Source organism: Somniosus microcephalus, chromosome 5 (genome assembly GCF_052327205.1).
Source record: "Somniosus microcephalus isolate GS21.2 chromosome 5, FLI_Smic_1.0, whole genome shotgun sequence".
Lineage (NCBI taxonomy): Eukaryota > Metazoa > Chordata > Chondrichthyes > Squaliformes > Somniosidae > Somniosus > Somniosus microcephalus.
The window spans coordinates 66,480,759-66,502,419 of NC_140991.1; the positions used below are offsets into that span (position 1 = coordinate 66,480,759).

General features: G+C 46.5%; 1 protein-coding gene across 1 annotated transcript in view; it reads right to left on the reverse strand.

Annotated features, from left to right (window-relative positions):
• Positions 1–21,661, reverse strand: part of LOC147117092 (glutamate decarboxylase 2-like) — a 161,382-nt gene that overhangs the window by 73,625 nt on the left and 66,096 nt on the right. The window contains exon 6 of the mRNA XM_085987737.1: positions 3,441–3,553. Within this exon, the coding sequence (XP_085843863.1) occupies positions 3,441–3,553 (113 nt within the window). The remainder of the gene's footprint in view (positions 1–3,440; positions 3,554–21,661) is intronic.

Consider the following 21,661-nt stretch of genomic DNA (forward strand, 5'->3'; position numbering starts at 1 on the left):
AGCATGCACAGCGCACGCTCCGACCAGTTCCAACCTAAACTGACAGTTGGGCACCTAGAGCCCTCATTTTCTTGTTAAGAGGGGCCTACTGCCTTAAGCAGGCAGGTACTTTGAGAGCCCGTTGGTAGGCTTTCAAAATGGTGCTCGACGCATCGTCAAGGTGAACGAGGTGGTAAGGCTATCGACCCCATTTTGGGTCCGTTACCGCCCTGTTAACGGCAGGCCTACCAAGCGCATATCGGCCCCACCGAGTTTCCAACTTTATTGTAAGCTAACAAAGGGAATATTGCTGCGTGTTCACTCAAAATATGCCGCATACAATTGGAGCTGGCAAGGAAATGGAGCTTTCCAGCATCAACTGGTTGCCTTAAGCTGGCGAAATAAAGTTATCTGACCCTGCAAAGTGATAAGAGAAAGATCAAGATGTGTATCTAAATAAAAGCCTGAGAAAGACTGTGTGGTCAAAGCTGGTACTGTAACTGTATTACAGTCTATCCATTAACAATGCAATCACGTCCAATTCCTGAAGAACTACACAGCTACAGTACAGAAGTGAACACATAGCTTACAGTAAACCCCTGAATTATGGCTGAGTTTACACACAATATTTCAAGATAATGACAAATCTCTAGAAATATTCTTTGTGAAAAGGTATATCCTGGGTTGAAAATTTATATAAATCACTGACATGAATAAGTAAATGAAGTAATTTAGTATTTCAACAATCTAACAGTTAAAATATAGCAGTTTTGCAAAGTGAAGAATTTGAATTTGTTTTACTCACAATAAAATTATTTTCCTTTTAATTAAATAAACCAAAGTTAATGTGCGTAAAATAAAATTCATTGATTTGTGGCGTGCATTTGTTAATAAGCCAGGCTTAATCCAGGTCAGGCTAAGGAACCAAAACAATCTAGAGATTTTTCCACGATATGAAATGTGTTATAACAGCAGATCAAGTTTACTAACATTTAACTAGCATTTATTTAGTAAAAGGAACCCAAGCAGATGAAAGGAACATGAGTATAAGGGCAGAAAATTGTTGAAACAAATTTCTTTGAAATTTATTATTCTGAAAATGAGTGTAAATTTATATTTTTTCCAAACAAAGGGTATGCAAGAATTGAAAAAGTGTGTGTTATAGAGCCTGAGTTATAAGTGTCTGAGTGGAATATCGAGCCCCATAACCAGACGAGACATGAACTCCATCTTCAATCACACGATACTGGATAATTGGGTTTTTTTGGACAGTAAAAGAAACATTTGCAGCTTCACCCCCCCCCACCCCTTAAAATGAAAAGCCTGGGATGTCAGATGAAATGACTAAAATGCTTTCAAATTCCAATTGCATGCATGACCTCATCTTTTGGCTAAACGATTCATGGACAACCAAGAATGACTGAACACTCTGCTTGATCATTTATACTGTATTCAGTTATTCCTGCAGGTCTCTGTGTACCTAATAACAAAGAATTTTGGGGGTAAAACATGTGGTTGGGGATCTGCGGCCGTTATACACCCACCTGATTAACTTCAATGAAAAGGACATTCGGGCGCGGTATAGAACGAGCGGCCGTTCCGCTACCACCCATTTTACACCTCCGCCAGAATTAAATTTGACCCCCTTTGTGCTCACAGGAGTAAATCATTTACAATGCCACAAGCCTTCTCACTCTCCTTGACCTGATTTCAAATGGATCAGTCTAAAAAAAAGTGTCATTTATAAGTGGCAATAACAGTGCCAATACCTTTAGGGTACAGTTTGCAATTATAAAGAATTCTCTTGATTGAACGGTCAGGCAGCTATAGTGAAACTGAGAATATTATTTTTAACTACGTTTAAAAAAAATCAACTAACCACTTGTTGTATTGCCACTTTGTCACCCCCTCCACTCAGCACTGCCCTGCTATTCTCTCATCAGCTGGATAGGGTGGATGGTTGGTTTAGAGTCATAGACAAGCACCGCTGCCATTGTTTGCACCACTCCATGACTGGCAAATTGGAGCTGCTCTTATGATACTGATACAGATGCCGGACAGCCTCTCCTGGCACCCTCTCCCCAACAAGATGGAGCAGTCTGCTTTCATCAAGTGTTGAATCTAATAGCCAGACTGAACTCCAGCAAAACATGTGCCTGGGGGTGTTTGAATGACTCTTGTGGTTTGGCTTCAAATTACTCTCAATGAAATGGAACCAAACAGTGAAAGCAACTGGGCAATTTTGTGAGAGTTTCTTCATAAAAGGTTAAGCATCATTGAATCTGATTACATAAAATTTGCTGTTGAATAGTTTGGCTATTTTAACGAGTAATTTACTGGTTTATGCATTTTGATGGGGCAGTCAGGAATATTTATTTTTTAGTCAGTAAAATTAAAGCTTGAAGTCATCAAACCATCATTAATGCACATTAAGTAAAGCATGTTTAAGAAAATGCAATTGTGGAAGCTTTTTTCTTTTTAATGCAACAAATTCTGATGCCATAAAATGCATTCAAAGATCTAGAAAATATAGGCAAGGTCTCAGTCAGGAGAATTTTTTTTTTTAAATCTTCCAAAAAAAGTGATTTAAAACATCAGAAATAGTGACTTCGGGTTCTGCTGCACCTAAAATTTTGGCAGCAAGTTTACAGAACAGGTGTAAATGCAGGAGACCAGCATTCTTTGGTCTTTTGTGTGGAGGCTAATGTAACTCCGTTTGAGCGGATGTAACTCTGGAGCAGCACAACTGATTGAAGAAGTTCGAACGTAGCGAGGACCTGGCGTAAAACCAGCGAAAATTACTTTCCCATTTATTACCTCGGAAAAAAACAGCTGCATCGCGGCCCTTATGCTAATGCTGCACCAAAAATGACGAGGACATTCCAGGCCTAAATCTTTAGTTGTTATTAGTAAATGTTGAGAAATTATTCACCAAATTTTGCTAACTATGTTCAAACTAGTTGAAATTATAGACTTAAGCGGACTCTGAGCAGAACATAAACTTCTCTCATACAAAAAGAAAATACTGCAGATGCTGGAAATCTGAAATAAAAACAGAAAATGCTGGAGATACTCAGCAGGTCAGGCAGCATCTGTGAAGAGAGAAACAGAGTTAATGTTTCAGGTCGATGACCTTTCGTCAGACGAAAGGTCATCGACCTGAAACGTTAACTCTGTTTCTCTCTTCACAGATGCTGCCTGACCTGCTGAGTATCTCCAGCATTTTCTGTTTTTATTATAAACTTCTCTCATCTGTTTAAAAATGGATAAAATTCTAAAAGGTCCAATCTAGATTCCTATACATTTTACAACGGTTTGGAAGAGACTGGTTGCACAAACGTCTAGCCCTTTTTTCCTTTTTAACGCAGTGACAAGTGACACACCATTCCATGGATATTCTTCTTCTTAATTCAACTGCACCAGAGAACTGAGTCCCCGAGAGACCTTTAAGGGTTATATACCAGGTGAGAATATTCCGTCTCCACATCCTCCTGGCCAGCCAATCATTTCCCTCATTTTCTTCAGGGTGATGTATTCCAACAGGACAAACACTGGTGCGATCTCATATGTAAACCTGAAGATAATTCATAATAAATAAAATAAAACATTAGTATGAAGCATATTACTTTCTAGTGGATAAATGAAGACTTTTTAAGAACAACAACAATTAGCACTAATGTAGTCACAAGGCACTTTACAGAGGGTGGGCGGGATGGGAGGAGTTTACCAGACATTGAGCAGCAAGTGGGAGATGATTAGGGGAATCATAGAATATTACAGCACAGAAGGCGGCCATTTGGCCCATCAAGTCTGTGCCAGCACTTTCGAAGAGCAATCCAGTTAATCCCACTGTTCCGCTCTTTCCCCATATCCCTGCAATTTTTTTCCTTCAAGTATTTTTCCAATTCACTTTTGAAGGCTACGATTGAATCTTTATCCACCACCCTATCAGGCAGTGCATTCCAAATCCTAGCCAATTGTTGCATAAAAAAGTTTTCCTCATTTTTTTTTGTCAATCACCTTAAATTTGTGTCCTCACGTTATTGACCCTTCAGCCATTGGAAACAGTTTCTCTTTATTTACTCTTCATGATTTTAAACACCAGTCAAATCTCCTCTTAGCCTTCTCTGCTCTCAGGAAAACAACTCCAGCATCTCCAGTCTATCCATGTAACTGTAATCCCTCATCCTTGAAGCCATTGTAGTAAATCTCTTCTGTACCATCTCCAAAGCCTTCAGATTCTTCCTAAAGTGTGCTGCCCAAAATTGGACCCAATACTCCCGCTGGGCCGAACTAGTGTTTTATATAGGTTTAGCATAACTTCCTGGCTTTTGTACTCTATGCCTCTATTTATAAAGCCCAGGATCCCATATGCTTCATTAACTGCTTTGTTCACCTGTCCTGCCACCTTCAACAATTCAATGGAAGCGACTGAAACATAGAAACATAGAAGATAGGAGCAGGAGTGGGCCATTCGGCCCATCGAGCCTGCGCCGCCATTTAATGAGATCATGGCTGATCATCCAAATTCAGTACCCTGTCCCTGCTTTCTCCCCATATCCCTTGATCCCTTTAGCCTTAAGAAATATATCCAACTCCTTCTTGAATATATTTAATGAATTGGCCTCAACTGCCTTTTGTGGTAGAGAATTCCACAGGTTCACCACTCTCTAGGTGAAGAAATTCCTCCTCATCTCTGTCCTAAATGGCTTACCCCTTATCTTTAGACTGTGACCCTTGGTTCTGGACTCTCCCGCCATCGGGAACATCCTTCCTGCATCTAGTCTGTCTAGTCCTGTTAGAATTTTATAAGTTTCAATGAGATCCCCTCTCATTCTTCTAAACTCCAGTGAATATAAGCCCAATTGACCCAATCTCTCCTCATATGTCATTCCTGCCATCCCAGGTATCAGTCTGGTGAATCTTCGCTGCACTCCCTCCATGGCAAGAACATCCTTCCTCAGATAAGGTGACCAAACTGCACACAATACTCAAGGTGTGGTCTCACCAAGGCCCTGTACAACTGCAGCAAGACATCCTTGCTCCTGTACTCGAATCCTCTCACTATGAAGGCCAACATACAATTTGCCTTCTTAACCGCCTGCTGCACCTGCATGCTTACCTTCAGCGACTGGTGCAGAAGGACACCCACGTCTCGTTGCACTTCCCCTTCTCCCAATCTATTGCCGTTCAGATAATAATCTGCCTTCCTGTTTTTGCCACCAAAGTGGATAATCTCGCATTTATCCACATTATACTGCATCTGCCATGCATCTGCCTAATCACCCAACCTGTCCAAATCATACTGGAGTTTCTCAGCATCCTCCTCATAGCACACACGCCCACTCAGCTTTGTGTCGTTTGCACACTTGGAGATATTACATCTAGTTCCCTCGTCTAGATCATTAATATATATTGTGAATAGCTGGGGTCCTAGCACCGATCCCTGCGGTATCCCACTAGTCACTGCCTGCCACTTGGAAAAAAACCCGTTTATTCCAACTCTCTGGTTCCTGTCTGCCAGCCAGTTCTCTATCCAAGTCAGTACCTTACCCCCAATCCCATGTGCTTTAACTTTACACGCTAATCTCTTATGCGGGACCTTATCGAAAGCCTTCTGAAAGTCCAAATACACCACATCCACTGGTTCTTCCTTATCCTACCAGTTTCATCCTCAAAAAATTCCAGTAGATTAGTCAAGCACGATTTACCTTTTGTAAATCCATGTTGACTTTGTCCGATTCTGTCACTGTTTTCCAAGTGCTCTGCTATTACATCTTTTATAACGGACTCTAGCATTTTCCCCACTACCGATGTCAGGCTTACTGGTCTATAATTCCCCGTTTTCTCTCTACCACCCTTTTTGAATAGTGGGGTTACATAAGCTACCCTCCAATCAATGGGAACTGTTCCAGAGTCTATAGAATTTTGGAAGATGACCAGCAATGCATCTACTATTTCTAGGGCCACTTCCTTAAGTACCCTAGGATGTAGATTATCAGGCCCTGGGGATTTATCGGCCTTCAATCCCATCAATTTCCCTAACACCATTTCCCTACAAATACTGATTTCATTCAGTTCCTCCCTCTCATTAGACCCTATGTTCCCCGACATCTCTGGGAGGTTATTTGTGTCCTCCTTTGTGTAGACAGAACCAAAGTATGTATTTAATTGGTAGCCATTTCTTTGTTCCCCATTATAAATTCCCCTGATTCTGACTGCAAGGGACCTACGCTTGACTTCACCAATCTTTTTCTCTTCACATATCTATAGAAGCTTTTACATCCAGTTTTTATGTTCCCTGCAAGCTTACTCTCATACTCTACTGTCCCCCTCTTAATTAATCCCTTTGTCCTCCTTTGCTGAATCATAAACTGCTCCCAATCCTCAGGTTTGCCACTTTTTCTGGCCAATTTATATGTCCTCTCCTTGGATCTTATGCTATCCCTAATTTCCCTTGTTAGCCACGGTTGAGTCACCTTCTTTGTTTTATTTTTATGCCAAACAGGGATGAAAAAATTCTGTAGTTCATCCATGCGATCTTTACATGTTTGCCATTGCCTATCCACCGTCAACCCTTTAAGCAACGTTCCCCGATTCATCCTAGCCAACTCGCACCTCATACCATCATAGTTTCCTTTATTTAAATTCAGGACCCTAGTCTCTGAGTCAAATACTTCACTCTCCATCTTAATGAAGAATTCTATCATATTATGATCGCTCCGCTCAAGGGGCCTCACACAACAAGATTGCTAATTAATCCTTTCTCATTACATAATACCCAGTCTAAGATGGCCTGATCTCTAGTTGGTTCCTCGACATATTGGTCCAAGAAATCATCCCGTATACACTTCAGGAATTCCTCCTCCACGGTATTGTTACTAATTTGGTTAGCCCAATCTATATGTAGATTAAAGTCACCCATGATAACTGCTGTGCCCTTATTGCACGCGTCTCTAATTTCCCATTTAATGCCACCCCCAACCTCAGCATTACTGTTTGGGGGTCTGTATACAACTCCCACTAACGTTTTCTGCCCCTTGGTATTTCTCAGCCCTACCCATACAGATTCCACATCATCAGAGCTAATATCCTTCCTTACTGTTGTGTTAATCTCCTCTTTAACTAGCAATGCTACCCCACCTCCCTTTTCCTTTGTGCCTGTTCTTCCTGAATATTGAATACCCCTGGATGTTGAATTCCCAGCCTTGGTCACCCTGGAGCCGTAATCCCAATTATATCATATCCGTTTACATCTATTTGCGCAGCTAATTCATCCACCTTATTACGAATGCTCCTCGCATTAAGACACAAAGCCTTCAGGCTTGTTTTTTTTTTTTAACACTCTTAGACCTTTTAGAATTATTATTTATGGTGGCCATGTTTTATTTAAACCCTTGCTTTCTCTGACTGCCACTTTTGCTTTTCTCCTTCCTGTCTTTTGCTTCTATCCTTGCTTCCCTTTCCTCTGTCTCCCTGCACAGATTCCCAACCTCCTGCCATTTTAGTTTAAACCAACCCTCCCCAATAGCACTAGCAAACACTCCCCCTAGGACATCAGTCCCGGTCCTGCCCAGGTGCAAACCGTCCAGTTTGTACTGGTCCCAACTCCCCCAGAATCGGTTCCAATGTCCCAGGAATTTGAATCCCTCCCCCTTGCACCATTCCTCCTGGTCAAAGAGGTAGGTCATGAGGATGCTTTTGAAGGTAGAGAGAGAAAGGTTTCAAGGAATGAGGAGAATTCCAGAATGCAAGGTTCTAATAGCTAAAGGCTCTGCCTCCAATGGTAGAGTGGGGAGGAGACACGGAGGGCCACACTCAGAAGAGCAGAGAGTGTGACGCGGGATGTGGGGCTGAAGCAGCTTGCGGGGTTGGGTGGAGCAAGGCCGTGGAGGACATTATAAACAAGGATGTCAATTTTGAATCAATGGGGGTTGGTGAGAACAGTTATGATGGGCAAATGGGATTTAGTATGGGATAGGATGTGTGTGAATGGCAATGTTCTGGATTGGTTGGAACTTGTGTAGGTGCTGCTCTGGTGGCTGACTTGGTGGGCATTGGAAAAATTGAGCCTGGGGGTGACGAAGGTATAAATACGATAACAAAATACTGCAGATGCTGGAAATCCGAAATAACAACAGAAAATGCTGGAAAAACTCAGCAGGCTAGGCAACATCCGTGGAGAGAAATAGAGGTCGAAACCCTTTGTCAAGACTCAAGTATAAATAAATGTTTTACAGGCGGTGGGGATGAAGTAGGGACAGAGTCAGGCAATGCTTGGAAGTTAGAAATAAATCTCGGTGATGTACTGGATGTGGGATTTGAAGCCCAGATCAAGGTCGAAGAGATCACTGATTTTTTTTTCTTCCCTCTCACATGGCAGCTGTCCTTCACTCTGCCAGCGCAATTCACACTTCATCTAGAGCCATCCTTTGTTCCTTAACCTGTCCCATTACCACCTCCTCTTGCCTTGACTATCTCTTGATGCCTCTTTACTTCTCCTGCCTTCCATCCTATCACAGACCTTCCCTTTTGTTCTTTCATCCCCTCCCCCATTTCCCAGCCCCTAAACTTGCTTTAAAATCTGTTCCATTTCCTGCTTTTTTCCAGTTTTGACAAAAGGTCTTTGACTTGAAACGTTAACTCTGTTTCTCTCTCCACGGATGCTGCCTGGCCTGCTGAGTTTTTCCAGCATTTTCTGATTTTACACTTTGTCAGGTTTAACTTCAGTGAGCAGCCAGTGAAGGGGATGGAATTGGGGTGATGGTTTGGAGTTTCTGGTATGAACTGAACAGGATAGCTTCAGTCTTGCTGTCATTTAATTGGAAGAAGTTCTGGCTCATCCAAGACTTGATTTTCCTCTTCTCATCAGAGGAGTGTCAGGGAGGGACTTCTGACCAGCACCCTAATTGTACAATGGGTCAGGGTTCATCAGTTATGCAGAGCAAACTCTTGGTGGGCTTCCCACCAGCAAGCAGGAGTCCATCACGACCCTGAAGAGGTGGGGCCATTTAAATTTTGCAGAAAAGCCCTGAAGATCAAGGAAACCTAAAAAGGTATGGCTCTGAGGCATGATGGGGGCCTACAATGGGGCCCACTCCCTCCATAAGGAGCATCAGGAATTGTGCTACAGCTGCTCCAGGGACTAGCATAGCCTTTCTCCTGGTGGTCCCCAGAAATGGCCGAATCAGTGGTGAAAGGCAGGGAAATGAGGCAGCTTGCTGAGCCCTGCCTCCTCAACATAATCTGTCCCAGCAGGGGCGGGGCAAGGGAAATGGAAATCAAGTTTTTAAAAAGAACTGCTGAAAGGTTTACAAAGTTTGCATAGGAGCTATCTTCCTTTATCTGGAGGTACTGTTGGTTAAGGGGACTGTGGTGTCTGGAGCCGGTGCTGGTGTATTTGATCTTCCCTCTTGTATCAGCTTGTCCCTCCTTCTACGGGATGTGCTGTGGGGTCGGTAAGGCGGAGTTTGAAAGTTAAGGCCTCTACAAAGTTGGGGGTGGGGTTGAGGCGTCCAGATTCCTTTGTACTTTCCCAACCCTAAGCAAACACCATACCTTAGCATGTAAATTCTGCGCTCCCACGCTCCCAGTGCTGAGCCATGCTCAGAGGGATTGTAGGCCTCACCACCCAGTTTTAAAAAATTTATTTCTCCCACTTTGCTTCCCCCTTTCTGGAAGGAACTGACTGGCGTTTAGGTCCACAGAACTTATTTGGTAAAAATAATGAGGAAAGAAAAACAAACATAATTAAAATATAAATAATAAAATAGTTAGAGGAGAACAAAATCTTTCAAATGAACGAGGCAAGAACAGTAGGAGATTGAACTGCAGTTATCGACCAATGTAGAGAGTGTTATCTGAGTGTGAAGAGGATAACGGAGTACACGGCTCACATCTGATATCACAAGTCTGCAGCACAGTGAGAACTTCACAAGAACTGCTGAAAGGTTTACAAAGTGCAGTGAGCCTGAAGATCTTCTATTTAATGGTTTACATTTATCAAATAGTAACAAACGTGTCACTTCAGTAACCTCCAATCCACCTCCCATCTGTATTCATTAGGGGATGGATGCTACTCTATACTCCAGAAGGCACAGTGAAGCGCAATACTGACTCTTGTCAGTCTTAAATAATGTGGCCTTGCCCCCAAAGGATCGAAAGACCCCCCTGCAATATACGGAGTGAGAAAATGTACCCTCATGCCACAACAAAGCTCCTGCCTCCTCTCCTCACAAACATGTGGATTAAGCGCCTGTGGGCACACATCAGGTAGAGCATGTAAGGGAAAGTTCAGCACTTAGAATCATAGAATGCTACAGCACAGAAGGAGGCCATTCGGCCCATCGTGCCTGTGTCGGCTCCTTGAAAGAGCTAGCCAATTAGTCCCACTCCCCTGCTCTTCCCCAATAGCCCTGCGATTTTTTCAACTTCACGTATTTATCCAATTCCCTTTTGAAAGTTATTATTGAAACTGCTTTTACCACCCTTCCAGGCAGTGCATTCCAGATTTGAGCCATCTTCGAAAGGATCAACAATGTTGTAGCACAATCTCTGATGAACAATCCCTCTGAGCATGGCTCAGCGCTGGGAGCGTGGGAGCGCAGAATTTACATGCTAAGGTATGGTGTTTGCTTAGGGTTGGGAAAGTACAAAGGAATCAAGAATTTAGGGAGCTAGGTAACAGATTAAAGAGCAGGACCTCAAAGGTTGTAATCTCTGGATTACTCCCAGTGCCACGTGCTAGTAAGTATAGGAATGGGAGGATAGAGCAGATGAATGCGTGGCTAAAGAGTTGGTGTAGGGGGGAGGGTTTTACTTTCCTGGATCACTGGGCCTGCTTCTGGGAAAGGTGGGACTTGTACAAGTCGGACGGGTTGCACCTGAACCAGAGCGGGACAAATATCCTTGCGGGGAGGTTTGCTAGCACTGTTGGGGGGGGTTTAAACTAACTTGGCAGGGGGATGGGATACAGAGGGGAGCTGAAATAGGGGGGGATGTGCTGCCAATTATAGAGAAAAAAACAAGTCAGCTTGGTAGACAGGGCAAATATATAAGGGCAAGGCTGGATGGCATCTATTTTAATGCAAGGAGTCTTGCGAATAAGGTGGATGAACTGAAGGTGTTGATAAACACATGGGAGTATGATATTGTTGCTATCACGGAGACATGGTTGAGGGAAGGGCAAGACTGGCAGCTCAATATTCCGGGGTACAGAATCTTCAGGCGAGACAGAGGGGGAGGTATAAGAGGAGGGGGTGTCGCAATATTAATTAAGGAGTCAATTACTGCAGTAAGGAGGGATGATATATTAGCAGGGTCCTCCAATGAGGCCATATGGGTGGAGCTTAAAAACAAAAAGGGGGCAAGCACTTTGCTGGGAGTGTACTATAGGCCTCCAAACAGTCAGGGGGAGATAGAGGAACAGATATGTAGGCAAATCTCAGAGAAATGTGCAAATAATAGGGTAATAATAATGGGGGATTTCAACTTCCCCAATATTAACTGGGATAGTCAGAGTGTGAAAGGCTCAGAGGGTGTAGAATTCTTAAAGTGCATCCAGGAGAGCTTTTTGAGCCAGCATGTAGAAAGTCCTACAAGAGAGGGGGCGGTACTGGACCTAATTCTAGGGAATGTGGCCGGCCAAGTGGAAAAAGTGCTAGTAGGTGAGCACTTTGGTGATAGTGACCATAATATGGTAAGATTTAAGGTGGCCATGGAAAAGGACAGGGATGGGCCGGAAATAAAGGTTCTAAATTGGGGGAAGGCCGATTTTAATAGGATAAGGCAGGATCTGGCCAAAATGGACTGGGATCAGCTACTTGTAGGAAAATCCGCATCGGAGCAATGGGAGGCTTTCAGAAGGGAGATTGAGATCATACAATGGCAACATGTTCCCGTAAAGGTCAAGGGTGGTTCCAAAAACCACAGGGAACCTTGGATGTCAGGGGATATACGGGAATGGATTAGGAAAAAAAGGAGGGCTTTTGGTAGATACAAAAGGCTAAAGACGGAGGAAGCCCTAGAGGAGTACAAAAAGTGCAGGGGGATACTTAAAAAAGAAATTAGGAGATCAAGGAGGGGCCATGAAATAACACTGGCAAGCAAAATAAAGGAAAATCCGAAGATGTTTTATAAGTATATTAAGGGTAAGAGGATAACTAGGGAAAAAATAGGGCCCATTAGGGACAAAAGTGGCAATCTGTGTGTGGAGCCGGAAGATGTAGGAGGGGTTCTGAATGAATTTTTTGCGTCTGTTTTCACTATGGAGAAGGACGATGTAGACATAGAAATAGGGCGGGGGGACTGTGATATGCTCGAACATATTAACATCGAGCGGGGGGAGGTATTGGCGGTTTTAGCTGGCCTAAAAATGGATAAATCCCCAGGCCCGGATGAAATGTATCCCAGGCTGCTGTGTGAGGCAAAGGAGGAGATTGCGGGGGCTCTAACACATATATTCAGGACCTCTCTGGCCACAGGGGATGTGCCAGAGGACTGGAGAACCGCTAATGTAGTACCATTATTCAAGAAGGGTAGTAGGGAAAAACCGGGGAACTACAGGCCAGTGAGCCTAACATCAGTGGTAGGAAAATTATTGGAAAAAATCCTGAGGGACAAAATTTGTCTCCACTTGGAGAGGCAAGGATTAATCAGGGATAGTCAACATGGCTTTGTCAAGGGAAGATCATGTCTGACTAATTTGATTGAATTTTTTGAGGGGGTGACTAGGTGTGTGGATGAGGGTAACGCAGTGGATGTGGTATACATGGATTTCAGTAAGGCCTTCGATAAAGTCCCGCACAGGAGACTGGTCAAGAAGGTAAGAGCCCATGGAATCCAGGGTGCCTTGGCACATTGGATACAAAACTGGCTTAGTGGCAGAAGGCAGAGGGTGATGGTCGAAGGTTGTTTTTGTGACTGGAAGCCTGTGGCCAGTGGGGTACCACAGGGATCGGTGCTGGGTCCCTTGCTGTTTGTGGTCTACATAAATGACTTGGATATGAATGTAAAGGGTATGATCAGTAAGTTCGCGGATGATACAAAAATTGGTAGGGTGGTAAATAGCGAGGAGGGTAGCCTCAGTCTGCAGGACGATATAGATGGGTTGGTCAGATGGGCGGAACAGTGGCAAATGGAATTTAACCCGGAAAAGTGCGAGGTGATGCACTTTGGGGGGACTAACAAGGCAAAGGAATACACAATGAATGGAAAGACCCTAGGCAAGACGGAGGGTCAGAGGGATCTGGGTGTGCAAGTACACAGATCCCTGAAGGCGGCGGAACAGGTGGATAAGGTGGTAAAAAAGGCATATGGGATACTTGCCTTCATTAGCCGAGGCATTGAATATAAGAGCAAGGAGGTTATGATGGAGCTGTATAAAACACTGGTTAGGCCACAGCTGGAATATTGTGTGCAGTTCTGGTCGCCACACTACAGGAAGGATGTGATCGCGTTAGAGAGGGTGCAGAGGAGGTTCACCAGGATGTTACCAGGGCTGGAGCGCTTCAGCTATGAAGAGAGACTGGGCAGGTTGGGTTTGTTTTCCTTGGAGCTGAGGAGGCTGAGGGGGGACATGATTGAGGTGTACAAAATTATGAGGGGCATAGATAGGATGGATGCTGAGGAGCTTTTTCCCTTAGTAGAGGGGTCGATAACTAGGGGGCATAGATTCAAGGTAAAGGGCGGGAGGTTTAGAGGGGATTTGAGAAAGAACTTTTTCACCCAGAGGGTGGTTGGAGTCTGGAACTCACTGCCTGAAAGGGTTGTGGAGGCAGAAACCCTCACAACATTTAAGAAGCATTTGGATGTGCACTTGAAATGCCATAGCATACAAGGCTACGGGCCAAATGCTGGAATATGGGATTAGATTAGACAGGGCTTGATGGCCGGCGCGGACACGATGGGCCGAAGGGCCTCTATCCGTGCTGTATTACTCTATGACTCTATGAATCTGGATGCCCACCCCCCCAACCCCACCCCCAACTTTGTAGAGGCCTTAGCTTTCAAATTCCGCCTTACTGACCCCACAGCACATCCTGTAGAAGGAGGGACAAGCTGATACAAGAGGGAAGATCAAATACGCCACCACCGGCTCCAGACACCACAGTCCCCTTACCCAACAGTACCTCCAGATAAAGGAAGATAGCTCCTATGCACCCGTATCATTTAACAAAAGAATGTCAGGTAAGGAAGTAATGCAGTATCTTTTCCAGGAATAAACAGCACAGCATGTGAAAAACAAAACGTGCTCTGAATGGAGCTGGTACTTGTTTATTCATGGAAACTGAATTTTTTGATTTCTCATTAATAAAAGCATTGCAGTGTGTGTATTCAGTGGACAAAATGCTCCTGGGGGCTGGCCCAACTCGGTTTCCCAAGCAGCTGATCCTAAAGTAACATGACACAGCATAGAGCTGATAAGATGAGTCTGTATAAAACAGAAACTGGGGGTCATTTTGACGTTGGGCGATAGTATAAAACGGGCAATATGGGATCAGTCGCCCGTTAAGCATCTCTCCCGATTTCGGAAATTGGAGGGAGGCGATCGGGAGGGAGGCGATCAGGAGTGGGCCAGAAACGGTCATTGAAGCTGCTGTGGAGCTGGGAGGACTAACTGTTCAGGTGAGGGGGCCTTCGGTAATGGAGAATAGCTTATGTGTATGTCATCATGTGCAACAACACAAGAGGCATTTGGATATCAGCAGCTCAAAATTAAAGGGAAATAATCTCGAACATCTCATTGTTGTAAAATACATCGGAAATAAAATACCTTGTTTAAAAAGTTATTTCAGCCACAAGGGGATCAATGTGTCTTTCCAAGGTCATTGTGCATGAAAGAAACTTGGAATTGAATTCCATTAGTCGACAACTCAGGGAAATCGACATTCAATTTGTATAAATTTAGAAAAAGAAACTATAGGTGAAAAACATATCATTCTATTGGAGTGAGACTGACTGCAGTGCTCAAGAGTACTTACAGAGTGAGCAAGTCATGGACAGTGTCAGAAGTGCAGATATTGTATCCCACAGTTTGCCATGATGTAATCCATTTGCTACTGTATTCAACTAAATTATTTAATCTTAATGACTCTTTTTTAAGTCACCCAGGTGTCTGACAAGTGGAAACCCATCACCCGGTTGAAAAGACGCCAAACAAAGTTACTGAGAAATCCACACAGGGAGATTTTTGTTTGTCTGATCCGGACTCTTCCCATCGGGACACAGTCTATTTACTCAAGTCCAAAGAGCTTAGGCACAAGCAAGGCTTAGAAACATCCAGTGAGTTGCTTTGGGATGTTTTTCTACATTAAAGGCAATATATAAATGCAAGTTGTGGTAGTAGTAGAAGTGGTAGTGGTATTAGTCTTTGTCGTAGTAGTAGCAGTGGTATCAGTAGCGGTGGTATTAGTAGTAGTGGTATAAGTAGCAGTAGTATTAGTAGTAGTGGTATTAGAAGCGGTGGTATCAGTAGCGGTGGTATCAGTAGCGGTGGTATCAGTAGCGGTGGCAATATTAGCAGTGTTATTAGTAGCAGTGTTATTAGTAGCAGTGGTATTAGTAGCAGTGGTATTAGTAGAAGTGGTATTAGTAGCAGTGGTATTAGTAGAAGTGGTATTAGTAGCAGTGGTATCAGCAGCAGTGGTATCAGTAGCAGTGGTATCAGCAGCAGTGGTATCAGTAGCGGTGGCAATATTAGCAGTGTTATTAGTAGCAGTGTTATTAGTAGCAGTGGTATTACTAGCAGTGGTATTACTAGCAGTGGTATTACTAGCAGTGGTAATAGTAGCAGTGGTAATAGTAGCCGTGGTATTAGTAGCAGTGGTAAAAGTAGCAGTGGTAAAAGTAGCAGTGGTAATAGTAGCAGTGGCAATAGTAGCAGTGGCAATAGTAGCAGTGATATTAGTAGCAGTGGTAATATTAGCAGTGTTATTAGTAGCAGTGGTATTACTAGCAGTGGTATTACTAGCAGTGGTATTACTAGCAGTGGTATTACTAGCAGTGGTAATAGTAGCAGTGGTAAAAGTAGCAGTGGTAAAAGTAGCAGTGGTAATAGTAGCAGTGTTATTAGTAGCAGTGGTATCGGCAGCAGTGGTATCGGCAGCAGTGGTATCAGTAGCAGTGGTATTCGTAGCAGTGGTAATAGTAGCGGTGGTAATAGTAGCGGCGGTATCAGTAGCGGCGGTATTAGTAGCGGTGGTATTAGTAGCGGTGGTATCAATAGCGGTGGTATTAGTAGCGGTGGTATCAGTAGCAGTGATATCAGCAGCAGTGGTATCAGCAGCAGTGGTATCAGCAGCAGTGGTATCAGCAGCAGTGGTATCAGCAGCAGTGGTATCAGTGATGCGCTATCAATTACTCATAAAAGACTGAGAGTTAAGAGAGTAACTAAAGGCTTTTATTAACAAAAGAATGAAGGTCTGCCTCGAGTGGTCGACCGGTCCAGAATACAAAGGGGCTGGGGAGCAGTCACCTTTATACTAGGACTTGTGGGAGGAGTCAGCCGAGGCATGTCCAGGCATGTACACAGTGGAATACAAACAGTGGTTTACCACATTCACCCCTTGTTTAAAATTGAGTCCGGCGGGGTGAAGTGTATTAAAAGTTAGTGTATTGGAGTCTCTCCGGAGGTCTTGTCTGCCGCTGTGATCGGCGTGGCGACGGCAGGGGTAGTGGAGCTTCCGGCGTCGAGTCCCGCGTAAGCTGTGGCACAGGCGTGTCGTCCTCGTAGGTGTCGAGCGGGTCGCTGGGCCCAGGCCTGCCGTCTGCTGGGGATGGATATCGGATCGTGGGGGGGGGTGGGGGGTGGTAGTGAGTAGTGGGTTACTGCGGCCCCCGAGGGTGCAAGGTCTCTTATGGAGACTGTGTCCTCCCGCCCGTCCGGGTATGCAATGTAAGCATACTGGGGGTTGGCGTGGAGGAGGTCGACCCTCTCGACCAGGGGGTCCATTTTATGGGTCCTCACGTGCCTTCTCAGTAGGACCAGCCCTGGGGACGTCAGCCATGGCGGTAGCGATGTCCCCGATGTGGACTTCCTTGGGAAGACAAACATTTTCTCATGAGGGGTGGCGTTAGTGGCAGTGCAGAGCAGTGACCGAATAGAGTGGAGCGCATCGGGGAGCACATCCTGCCAGCGGGAGGTTGGAAGGCCCCTAGACTTTAAGGCTAGCAGGGCGGCCTTCCAAACTGTCGCATTTTCTCTTTCCACCTGTCCGTTCCCCCGGGGGTTGTAACTGGTGGTCCTGCTTGTGGCAATACCCCTAGTTAGCAGGTACTGACGGAGTTCGTCGCTCATAAACGATGAGCCCCGGTTGCTATGGATATAGCTGGGGAAACCGAACAGGGTGAAGAGGTCGTTCAGACATTTAATGACCGTGGCACTGGTCATGTCCGGGCAGGGGATGGCGAACGGGAAACGGGAGTACTCATCAATAATATTGAGGAAGTACACATTGCGGTCGGAGGAAGGGAGAGGCCCTTTAAAATCAACGCTCAGGCGCTCGAAGGGGCGAGTGGCTTTTATCAGGTGGGCCCTGTCTGGTCTATAAAAGTGCAGTTTGCACTCAGCGCAGACTTGGCAGTTCCTGGTCATGGTCCTGACCTCCTCAATAGAGTAAGGCAGGTTGCGGGCCTTGATGAAGTGGAAGAACCTGGTGACCCCCGGGTGGCAGAGGTCATTGTGGAGGGCCCGCAGTCTATCGATCTGCGCGCTGGCGCAGGTGCCACGCGATAGCGCATCCGGGGGTTCATTGAGCTTCCCGGGCCGGTACAAGATCTCGTAATTGTAGGTGGAAAATTCGATTCTCCACCTCAAGATCTTGTCATTTTTGATTTTGCCCCTCTGCTTGTTGTTAAACATGAAAGCAACTGAACGTTGGTCAGTGAGCAGGGTAAATCGTTTTCCGGCCAGGTAGTGCCTCCAATGACGCACAGCCTCCACAATCGCCTGGGCCTCCTTCTCAACAGCGGAGTGTCTGGTCTCCGGGCCTTGGAGGGTTCGTGAAAAGAAGGCCACGGGTCTCCCCGCCTGATTGAAGGTAGCGGCCAGGGCAAAGTCGGACGCGTCGCTTTCCACCTGGAAGGGGATGGATTCGTCCACTGCGTGCATGGTGGCTTTGGCAATGTCTTCCTTGATACGGTGGAAGGCTAAGCGGGCCTCTGCCGTCAAGGGAAAAGAGGTGGACTTGATCAGCGGATGGGCCTTGTCCGCATAGTAGGGGACCCACTGGGCATAATAGGAGAAAAACCCTAGGCACCTCTTCAAGGCCTTGAGGCAGTGGGAGTTCCATAAGGGGACGCATCTGGTCGGGGTCGGGGCCGATGACTCCGTGTCCCACAACACAGCCAAGGATGGCGAGGCGGTTTGTGCGGAATATGCACTTCTCCTTGTTATATGTCAGGTTCAGGAGTTGGGCGGTGCGGAGAAATTTTTCGAGGTTTGCATCATGGTCCTGCAAGTCACGGCCGCAGATGGTCACATTGTCCAGATATGGGAAAGTGGCCTGCAATGCATTTTGATCTACCATCCAGTCCATCTCCCTTTGGAAGACGGAGACCCCGTTGGTGACGCCAAAGGGAACCCTAAGGAAGTGATAGAGGCGGCCGTTTGCCTCAAAGGCAGTATACTGGCGGTCCTCAGGGCGGATAGGGAGCTGGTGGTACGCTGATTTCAGGTCAATGGTCGCGAAGACGCGGTACTGCGCGATCTGGTTGACCATATCAGCTATGCGGGGGAGTGGGTAGGCGTCCAGTAGGGTGTAGCGATTTATTGTCTGGCTGTAGTCGATGACCAGGCGCTGCTTCTCGCCGGTCTTAACGACCACAACCTGGGCTCACCAGGGGCTGGTGCTGCCCTCAATAATCCCTTCCTTCAGGAGCCGCTCCACTTCGGTTTTAATGAAAACCCTGTCCCCGGCACTGTATCGCCTGCTCTTTGTGGCGATGGGCTTACAGTCGGGGGTGAGGTTAGCAAACAGTTGGGGGGGGGGGGGGGTGACTCTGAGTGTGGAGAGGTTGCACCTGGTGCACGGCGGGCAATTTGGGAGCTGCTGGCTGCGGACTGTGAGTGGGGGTAGGGGTCCACCGTACGCCATCGTAACACTTTTAAGGTGGCACTGAAAATCTAACCCCAGCAGGACGGCAGCGCAGAGGTCGGGCAGGACCAGAAGTTTAAAATGATCGTACACGGTCCTGTCTACTACGAGTGTCACTACGCAGTAGCCGCCGATGTCCGCCGACTGGGACTCGGAGGCCATAGAAATCCGCTGGTGCGCAGGCAGGACTGGGAGAGAGCAACGCCGCACCGTGTCGGGGTGGATGAAGCTCTCCGTGCTCCCAGAGTCAAAAAGGCAGATTGTATCGTGGCCATTTACCTTAATGTCCATTGTGGAGCTGGCCAGCTGGTGCGGTCTCGCTTGGTCCAGTGTAACGGATGCCAGCGTAGGGGTCGGTGTGTCGCTGCGGGTATCAGATGAGGCGGTGTTGGGGGCCTGCTGCGTTCCGGCTGTCGTCCAAGATGGCGGCGTCCATGATCCCCATGTGGCTGGAGGCGTCCAAAATGGCTGCTGTACCGGTGGTTCGCACATGGCCGGGGAGGCCCAAGATGGCGGCCCGCATGGCCCACACGCGGCGCTGCTGGGGTTCGGGGTGGCTTTGGCCCTGCAGACGTTAGCGTAGTGTCCCTTCTTCCCGCAGCCCGAGCAGATCGCGTTTTTCGCCGGGCAGCGCGCTCTGGGGTGTTTTGCCTGGCCACAGAAGTAGCATTTCTGGCCTTGGGGCACTGCTGTCTGGCCTTGGGACACTGCTGCGGTAGTTGGGCCGTTGCTGGGGTGTGGCTGGGGTGGCACGGCGCTATGAGGCGGTCCTACCGTGTCCCAGGCTGTCATTCCCCGCGGCGTCCACGGTGCAGAGGAGTAGGCATCCATGCCCCGGTAGGCTGCATCCAGTGATAGTGCGAGCTCAGAGGCCTTGTTGAGGTCGAGGTCACTCTGCTCTAACAGTCGCTGTCGGGTGTAATTGGATCTGTGGCCCGCTACAAAAGCGTCCCGGATAAGTTCCTCTGTGTACACGGCGGCCTTTACATCCTTACAACCACAGGCCCGGCCAAGCACAGACAGTGCCTGAAGGTATTCCACGGTCGATTCCCCAGGTTGTTATTTACGACTCCCCAGAAGGTGCCTGGCATACACTTCGTTCACTGGGCGCGTGTACTGGTCCTTGAGGAGCTTGATAGCGTCCGCGTACGAGGTCGCGTCTTGGATGACCGAGTACACTCGGTGGTTCACTTTGGAGGTCAGGACATCCAGTTTGTCCTCGTCCGATTTGATTGCTGCGGAGGCGGTCAGGAATTTTTCGAAACACTTAAGCCAGTGAGTAAACTTGGTGGATGAGTCCGCCTCCCGATGATCTAAGTCCAGGCATGCTGGTGTGAGGATCTTCTCCATTATAAAAATTTTGTTAATAAAATTGATGCGCTATCAATTACTCATAAAAGACTGAGAGTTAAGAGAGTAACTAAAGGCTTTTATTAACAAAAGAATGAAGGTCTGCCTCGAGTGGTCGACCGGTCCAGAATACAAAGGGGCTGGGGAGCAGTCACCTTTATACTAGGACTTGTGGGAGGAGTCAGCCGAGGCATGTCCAGGCATGTACACAGTGGAATACAAACAGTGGTTTACCACAATCAGCAGCACTGGTGTCAGCAGCACTGGTGTCAGCAGCACTGGTGTCAGCAGCACTGGTGTCAGTAGCGGTGGTATCAGCAGCGGTGGTATCAGCAGCAGTGGTATCAGTAGCAGTGGTATCAGCAGCAGTGGTATCAGCAGCAGTGGTATCAGCAGCAGTGGTATCAGCAGCAGTGGTATCAGCAGCAGTGGTATTAGAAGCAGTGGTATTAGTAGCAGTGGCAATAGTAGCAGCGGTAACAGTAGCAGTGGTATTAGTAGCAGTGGCAATAGTAGCAGTGGTATTAGTAGTAGTGGTCATAGTAACAGTGGTAATAGTAGCAGTGGTATTAGTAGCAGTGGTATTATTAGCAGTGGTAATAGTAGCAGTGGTAATAGTAGCCGTGGTATTCGTAGCAGTGGTAATAGTAGTAGTGGTATTAGAAGCAGTGTTATTAGTAGCAGTGGGATCAGCAGCAGTGACATTAGTAGCGGTGGTATTAGAAGCAGTGGTAACAGTAGCAGTGGTATTAGTAGCAGTGGTATTAGTAGCAGTGGTATCAGCAGCAGTGCTAATAGTAGCAGTGGTATTAGTAGCAGTGGTATTAGTAGCAGTGGTATCAGTGGCAGTGGTATTAGCAGTGGTAATAGTAGCAGTGGTATTGCATAGAAACATAGAAACTAGGAGCAGGAGTAGGCCATTCGGCCCTTCGAGCCTGCTCCGCCATTCAACGAGATCATGGCTGATCATCCAAACCCTAGCACCCGGTCCCTACACCGACAGCCATCCCACCCAAGCCCTATCCCCGTAACCCCGTAACCCCACATATTTAATCCCCCCTAACACTAAGGGCCAATATTTATCATGGCCATCAACCTAACCCGCACATCTTTGGACTGTGGGAGGAAACCGGAGCACCCGGAGGAAACCCACGCAAACACGGGGAGAATGTGCAAACTCCACACAGACAGTCTTAGTAGCAGTGGTATCAGCAGCATTGCTAATAGTAGCAGTGGTA